This window comes from Stegastes partitus, unplaced genomic scaffold (assembly GCF_000690725.1).
Source record: "Stegastes partitus isolate 25-593 unplaced genomic scaffold, Stegastes_partitus-1.0.2 Scaffold1543, whole genome shotgun sequence".
In the NCBI taxonomy this organism is placed as follows: domain Eukaryota; kingdom Metazoa; phylum Chordata; class Actinopteri; family Pomacentridae; genus Stegastes; species Stegastes partitus.
In genome coordinates, this window is record NW_007579274.1 from 85,432 (window position 1) to 93,981 (window position 8,550).

At 40.4% G+C, this 8,550-nt stretch overlaps 1 protein-coding gene across 1 annotated transcript in view; it reads right to left on the reverse strand.

Moving 5' to 3' along the window:
- LOC103371210 (cAMP-responsive element modulator-like) overlaps window positions 1–7,672 on the reverse strand; it is a 16,338-nt gene extending 8,666 nt beyond the window's left edge. The window contains exons 1-6 of the mRNA XM_008300458.1: window positions 7,106–7,672; window positions 3,862–3,979; window positions 3,516–3,647; window positions 1,187–1,275; window positions 951–1,096; window positions 346–534 (exon numbers count right to left, since the gene is read on the reverse strand). Of these exons, the coding sequence (XP_008298680.1) occupies window positions 346–534; window positions 951–1,096; window positions 1,187–1,275; window positions 3,516–3,647; window positions 3,862–3,969 (664 nt within the window). The 5' untranslated portion in view covers window positions 3,970–3,979; window positions 7,106–7,672. The remainder of the gene's footprint in view (window positions 1–345; window positions 535–950; window positions 1,097–1,186; window positions 1,276–3,515; window positions 3,648–3,861; window positions 3,980–7,105) is intronic.
- Between the last annotated feature and the right edge of the window lie 878 nt (window positions 7,673–8,550).

Below are 8,550 nucleotides of genomic sequence, written 5' to 3' on the forward strand. Positions count from 1 at the left end.
GTAGTCAGTCCTAATCACTCACAAGAAGGTCATGCCAATAGAAAATATACAATTCTGTACATCAACAAAACCAATATTTAAGGTGCTGTATCTATATTTTTGACCCAGCACACTTTTTCATATTTACAGAGGATTTGTAGTAAATCTATAAAAGAATTAAAATGCATGATTGTCATTTGTGACAAACATGTACCTGCCTAATCATAGAAAATTAAGAGTTATAGAAGTCTGAGGAAACTTAAGCCTGCCATGACATACATGTTCTTCAGAGGTGCATGTAAGCTTTGTTTACAACTTTAAAATGCTTTCCATGCCATTTGAGATTCAAAATAAGCTGCACCTGACCTTGGATGAGCATCTGTCCTCCCTGGATGTAGAACTGCTGTGGGGAGTCTCCCGACTGAGCTGCACACTGCAGGATGGTGGCTCCGGGCTGTGGGGCTGCAGAGCTGGTCACCGTCAGGGTCTGGGCCCCTTGAAGGGCTTCAACTCCGGGATTGGTCAGCTGGATGGCTCTGCCCTGGCCGATCGCAACTGTACAGGGTCAAAGTATAGCTGTGACTCGGCTGTAGCGGAAAGTTATGTTAGTTTTCAGGCTTTAGAAGGTAAAACTTAAAGTCAGTGATCGCTGCAGCTACAGTAACATTCAATCACTGAATGCTGAGAACTATGCTGCAGTTTTGGCTTCCTGATAGTAAAATCTCTTTGAGTTTTCTTCCAGCTTCTGCCGAGCATCTTCTCAAATTCTTACATAGAGCTCAAGTTATTCTGGAGCCAACTGTGCTGCTTTATTGAACACATAAAGGCTGCAGGAAGAAAAGAACATCTTTGTACTCTCTTGAAGCAATGAAACATTGACTGGACGTGTAAGAAGTGAGCAAACTTCCTAACTGTATGTTCTGGAGCAGAATAAACTCCACAGTGGGCGAGCTGCTGCTGTGTGTACTGACTGTACTGTCCAGAGCTGGTCTGGTAGATGGACGTTGGCACAGACGTCGATGGGCTGCTGGAGAGGGGCAGCGTCTCATCTTCCATCTTTTCCTCGTCGATTTTAGGAACTGCCGGCGAATCCGACGAAAGCTCGTTAAGAATTTTTCTGCCGGACAACAGAATTCCACAAAAGTGACTTTACATGGACTTGGCACTTTACACACCATCTTCCTGTTTGCTGTCGACGTCCTCTCACCGATAAGACGGACGCCTGGTGAGAATCTCCCGTCTCTTCTGCACGTCTGCAACTGTCTCGTCATCCTCCAGCTCTGCCACGGTAGCAATCTGCACAAAACAGCCTGCGTTTTAATAAAGTGATGAGTAATCTGCAATATTGCTTTTCTAAAATGTTGGCAACATCTTAACATCATTGCTGAGGGGGCGTTTGTTGTCATTCGCAGACTTTTAGTGGCGTTTGTCAAGACAAGACAACGTCATAGAAGGACATTTTATTTCAAGCTTAATCTTTTCAACCCCTCGCATTTCTCCACAGACACACTTCAACACACTGCATAATTATTTGTGAATGTCACCGCCCTCCTCTCTCCGAGCATCATTTCACTGTAGCATAAATAAATCTGTTTATATTTTGTCACTCAAATCATATTGTTGGAATAATAACACATATGAAGTTGACCCGGTTCTGCGTCATCAGTCAGGAGGCTTTGTGACTCACATTGCTGCATAAAGGCTGTATGCTAGCAACACAAAGGCTGCTTTGGCCCTATTAGAGGATAATATCTGCAGCAGACAAAGGCAGCAGGTTAAACAGAGGCGTGTCTGTATCCATTTAGTGGTATTGGGGTTGAGGTCAGGCCTGCACTTGTCAGGTTTACGTTCTGAAAGCAAGAAATAATGCTGCTTTGTACACAGATTCAGAGTTGAGTCTAGAGCATGTCATGCATCTGGTTCCACGTGTTACCAGAGGTAAGTGTAAAACTTGTATTACCATCTCTGAAGCAGAGTTGTGCTGTAAGAATTGGTGATGCAGGAAATTCACTTCAGTGACGGCGCAATTATTACTGCAAAAGTTCAGTCAATACCAGGACTTGTTATTGATAGACTCACTGATAAAAAGCGCAAAGTGCTTTGAAACCAGGCAACAAAACCACTTTGCGGTGCACATGAGCACCGTTTCACTGTGCAGCTCACAGATGGTGTCATGCTGTGAGATGACGTGTTGTGAATTCACACTAGATACATAAAATTGCATTGAAGTGGATTAAATTGCAATTTAATCTCTTTTTCAGTCTCAATCGCACTTTTCAGAAGATCGCAAAGTACCGTCTGCTTTGCAATAAGGTAGTGCATGTGAGATAATAGCTGTTAGTTCAACTATACGACAATGATTTGGAAGGAAATATTACACTTTGTTAAAGCTGCTCAACCAGAGCTGTACTGTGAGAATCAGTGATTTATTTCAATTATTACTTGTGAAAGTTCAGTCAATACCAGGACTCAGACTTTTACGTGATAGATTTACTGATACAAGATGCTGTGAAATTAGGCGACAAAACCACCGTGCGGTGTACAAATGCGTCGTCTCACCGTGCAGCTCACAGATTTGATCTCATTTTTGTTCTCTTCGTCACAGTAATTTTCAGGAGACGAGAAAGTAGCATCCGCTTTGCAAAGAAAGCAGCACATGTGAGAAAATGACTTTTACTTAAGAGCTGAAATAAGTCAAACAGCGCAGATGTGACGTCTACACCACAATGTCTAATAAAGTAATCAGATTACTTGTGGTGAGAATTGCACAGCTTCGCCTCGCGGATCAGTGTTGAGCGATACGGCGACCTGCCCAGACACAACAACGCCTCCTGAATGTGAAGGTTAGACTGATGAGCTTAAACCTCGGCTCCTGCTGCTCACATCAATCCTATTAACAGATGCACTGCATGCGAACCACAAACCCTGCAGAGCGTCTCCTACGCGTAGCAGCTCCATGTTCATTCACTCACAGAGCAATATGCAAATCTATTACCAAAACACACCGTGGACAGGTTCTGCTGCTCTGTGAACATTTTCTGGACTTGGGGAGTTGACATTTCACTTGGACCTTTGCTTGAGACTTGCTTTGATCAAATCGGGACTTCTTGAATGACATGAGGTGAAACTCGTGGCTTGTCTTGAATGACAGAGTCTGACACAGTGAAGACTTCTTAAATTCTCTCTATGACATGAGGTTTGACTTCAGACGGCTTCTGACAGAGTCGACATGGACTTGTGTTGAAGAAGCTGGGCCTCTCTCCGGTGATTTAAAAAGGTAACCTGAACTTCTCTTAAATGACTTTAGACTTGACTTAAATCCTTCTCTGTCAGATTTGGTTTGAGACCCAACCTGCAGGTTTGCTCTGACAAACTGGTGGACTTGGCATAGACTGACAGAATCAAGACTTAGTTGTCGACTTGACCCCGTTACTCATCTGATGCAGATATTTTTACATAACCTACACTCTGAATTTGATGAGCATCACACATTCTAGCCAACCTGTTCTCAGTGTTCTCTCAGCATGCGTCCTCACCTGGACAGTCTGCACTTGTGGCGGCTGTATAACAGACGTCTGAGGGGCCTGGATGACTCCTTGAACCTGCACTGTCTGACCGTCGGACAGCTGGACAACAGTCACACCAGAACACTCTGCAGTAACCGACACCTGCAGGCATCAACCGAGACATTTATATCAAACTGTGCATATGAAAATTACAACAACAAAAAAACAAAACACAAGATAACATAATGCACCAGGTAAAGCAGGAGGAAACACATCAGCCAAACCTCCATGCTGACCACTTGGTTGTAAATTGCAAGGTTTTGAAGTGAAACTATTGCTGTAACTGCTAAAACTCAAGTACAAGGTGTGTGAATACCTGATTAAGGTCTGAAGAAGACAGACTGGTTTCACTTTGGTTCTCTTCTCCATCCGTCAGCGACTCGTTCAAACTGCTGTCCAGCTGAGGCGATAGTGAGGTCTCCATAGTCAGCTACCTGAACAGCCAGGCAAGCAAATTATTAACACAACCACTGAGGCCCACAAAAGTCATCCTAATGTCTTCCTCTCCTGCATTACTATCAGAGATCACAAACAAGCGCCTGTGTTAAGCTTTCCCCAGGGTTCATGAGATCCTGGGTTTGTATGGAGCAGGATACTGGGTCACGGACAAACCTCTGATAAGCAGCCTTTTCTCACCATACACGTTATCCGTCTTTTACCAGCAAACTTGGACTTTTCATTACCTGAAAGTTATTATTTGGTTTTAAAGAGCAGCATCTCCACTCACACATACAATCTTTTGAAACTGGATTATTGTGATTCGGTACAATTCGGTTCAAGTATGACAGCAGAGACAGCAGCAGACGACAGCGTGCAAAGAAGCCGAAATAACAACATTAATTCCACTGCAGTGAAGTGCAGAATAATGACATGGCGAGTTGAACAAATAGTGTCACATTTCAATCCGACAGAAGATGTGAATAATGCGAGAAGATGATTGTGCATTTCTAAAGGGACACTGGACAAAACTCTCATTACGTTCTGCTTGTTTTCTTCTTTGTGCTGCAGACTCCAGTGTTTTGATTCATCTGGCAGTTTGTGTGCGCGAGTCGGAGTGATTTGTCTTAAGATCTCTGTTGAGGCTGACTGTTTATTGAGCTTGTGACAAATTTGTATTATATAACTTTGTCTTCTGGTGCTCATTATGTGCGACAGCCACCGGGCGGAGCTGGCAGACTGAACTCCAGGCGTGTTTTCACACTCCAGGACAGAGACTTTTACAACTCCGATGTGATTTAATTAGATTCTGATCTGAGGGGCAAAATAACATCAGAGAAAAGTAGAAATCTGAGTTTTAAAAAAAAGGATTTTTAAAATGGACAGGTCAGGCACTGGTTCAAACCAGAGATGCCTAATGTCAGAGTCAGGCAGCATCACTGTCATGCCCACAAAGCACATTTTGATTCAAATATTTAGACTATTTTAACATCCTGTTTGATAAAGATTTGCCTGAAACCAAGTTCACACTGTTTTCTATCTGAAACATCATATTTAAAAGTGTTCTCCTGCTGCAAATAAACAAATCAAGTGGAAATTCCCACAACCCAGATTTTTAGAATTACTGCAAAGCTATTTAAATTTGTCTTTAAACTGTGAACTCCTACTCATTAACACAATATTCATTTCTTTATTTATATCTCTCAAGCACAGACTGTGTATATACGTGTATGTTTATATATGGTCGATGCTTTCAAGTGAAATTCTGTGAGAATAAAGTTGAACAAATTGCACAAAAATTTAAATAGTCGACAAAAATCGACGTCAAAGCTGTGCTTCCAAATAAGCTTCATTCTGACACTTAGCTTCAACCATGCAGCTTATTAACACAATACAGAAATAAAGAAATTCAACATTTAAACAGAATTTCGAGCAAAAGTCTTGATTCCTTATTTCACACAGCAGTTTTAGATTCTTCTGACTGTAGAAGTAGCTGATAATGGATAAAGATCCTTCAACACCTGCAGAAATCCATTTTGTTGTGTTTTGTGGTTATTAAAAACTTGGAGGTGCAAAATAAAAGCTGTTAACATAAGAAAACGTTTACTTCTACCATCCCTAAAAACCTCGCACAACTACTTAGCCTACTAGTGTTAAGAGTGGATCAGATTTTAACCCATTTGCTATGAACACCTAACTAACCAATAGTCGTCCAGCTCAAGCTGTGATTGACAGCTCCGGCTGCCAATCACAGATGCAGACTGCGCGTTCTTCCTGAAGGGGGCGGGAACAGCAGCAGCTCATTGGTTCTCGGAGCAAATCAGAACATTTAGAACATTTAGAACGGCCCTAAAACCAACAGAACCACCTTTTTGCATATTGAGCAGAAAACCTTTAAGACACACACGTGAGACTTTGATGAATTTGCTGAAAATCAACACAATATAACAACATAGCGGCTGACATCAATATCATTTGTCATTTTCTCAGGAGTGTGTTCGATATCAGGCTCAGTATTGTGTGCAGAATTTCACTTTTATGTGCAATATTTAATAAGCATGTGCCATTTAACTTTATTACCTGAGTATCATTATCACTATTTTTTCTGTTTTATTTTTATTTTTGGTGACTGTATTTTTTAAAACTAATGTCTAGGAGCTATTGTCCTTTCATTTATATATTAGTTACATCCTGTCACCTTGCTGAACCTTTCACTACTTATATCCAGTGGTTATACACTTCATACTGTCATTTATCCCTATTTTTATATTCCCATAGATCTTTCTTTACATTCTCATTTATATAGCACACTTGTATTAGCTACATCTTATTCTATTCATAACTCATAATAATAATAATAATAAACTTAAAGAGCACTTTTCAAAACAAATGCTACAAAGTGCTTTGCAAAAAAAATTAATTAAAAATTGAAATAAAATAAGCACAGAATAAGTGATAAAAGCAGAACGCACACAAACAGAGCAAGAAGCTAAAAAACTTAAATAAAATCAGGAAAAGCTCTCTAATAAAAATGTGTTTTTAGAAGTTATTTATTTATGTGCTTGTTCATACAATTCTCCTTATACTGCATATACCATATAAGTATTGCATACTTCCATGTATTGTCTGTACTGTTAATACTGTTCATTTTGCATATTGTTCTGAAAGCTTTTCGGCACATTTGACATTGCATTGCACTTTTTACTCCTTTACACCAAACTGCTTGTTGTTGTTTTGTACTCTGTGCAATGACAATAAAGTTTAGTCTACTGTAATTATTATATGTCACTGCTCTGTTTGAAGGCGCTGCATTTATTCTCATGTTCTCAGAGCCAGTTCCTGATCGGATCTGTTTTATACTGAAGAGACGCGCTCCTCGTGTCCGTGTGCCTCCGTGTGACTTGACGCAGCTCGGCGCGCTCAGAGAGGAACCGCAGCCAGCTGAGCGCACCGAGAGACTGTTTGTTTCACTCCACGTTTCTGGGCTGATCGGCTCAGAAAAAAAAGAAAAAATAAAATAACACCGACAAAGCGTTCGTGGCAAAGTTTGGCAGCGGACCGTGCGCGTGCAGCACCGTCCTCCCGCTGCTCCCGACGCGAGTGAAAATGTGGCAGCGACTTACCGAACTTTTTACGTGGTGTGACTCGTCACCGGTGACAGTGTGGGTGGACGCCGTGTGCCCGCGCTCACGTAGTTTCCACGTCAGCGCTGATGATGCAGTGACCGAAATGTGGAGCGACGAGTCAGTTTAACGTCGGAGGGCGTCGAGGTGGAGCCACGCGCTGCGCCGCCGCCGCGCACTTCCTGGTTTGGCACCGTCCTCCTCGAGCGGCTGAAACGGGCGACGAGGAGGAATTGTTTCAGGTGCAAACCCACAAAATATTGCAGTAGTTGGAGAAAAAAAGGTTTTGCAATGTCGAGCTGCAGGGATATTTATCTGCCTTGTAGGCTTCCTGTTTTGCACCAAACCAGGTTGTCCGCATGCAGCAGGTCGAGGCGGTTCATAGGAGCTGATGGTGTTCAGATATGTGCTGCAAAATTAGAAAAGAAAAAAAAGGAGATTGATTTTAAAGCCAGACTGAGATTACTGGTCACACTGAGTTGACACTATTTTTACTATATTTATTTTATTTGTACTAATTTTATTTTATTTTATTTTTTAATCCTGCAGGATAAATAGTTTCAGCATTCAGATTTGTTTGTTATTTTGTTTGCTGTTCACATGAGAGTCACGTGGAGGAGAATCGAGAAAAAAAAAGAAGAAAAAATTACAAATACTTGTTTTTTGTGAGAAGTGTATGTGAAAGTGTCTGAGTAGCTAACCAGCAGTTTAAAAAATATTATTTGTCTAAAAGGAGGAGCTAGATGGGAAGGGGAGATTTTAAAAAAGTAAAAGAACTTTCTTATTTTCTCATTAATATTTATCTTCTTTTGTAACAGCTGTGGTGCAGTTAAAGTGAGAGCAACAAACATTACAAGTTTGTATGAATCATAATGATCATGATGAAGAAGAAAGAAACGCCCATTTCACGTTTAGTTTATAAGAATGAAATAAGAAAGTTTTACTCTGTTATGATTGAATTAATCGAAATTAGTTTACTTAAGTGTACATGATATTGATATTCAAATTCTATAAATGTTAAATTGAAGTATTCATTGCTCTTAAATAGAGTGTCTTATCCTGGATTACTTTAAGTTTCATAAAAAGGTTTTTTATGAAACCATCACTTGATTCTGGAACAATGGCTAAAGTTCTGCTTTTTATTGTTGATGAAGCTTATAAGATAATTACAATTAAAATGACATAAGATAAGTAAGGACAAGACACTTGTGGTAGAAGTGTCCTTGTTCACACTGAATTCAGCCTCAGCTTTCTTACATTTAGCTGTAGATTCAGTTTCAGTCCTACTTTGTTCAGCAGTTTGTACAACTTGTTTCTAGAGTTTTTCAAAATAAGTTTCATCCTTAGCATCTGTAATAGTCTGTACAAGAGCTTTAACTAAATCCACTGCTAAACTTAAATCTACACATGTACACTAATAAAATACTAAATACTCATAAAGTACA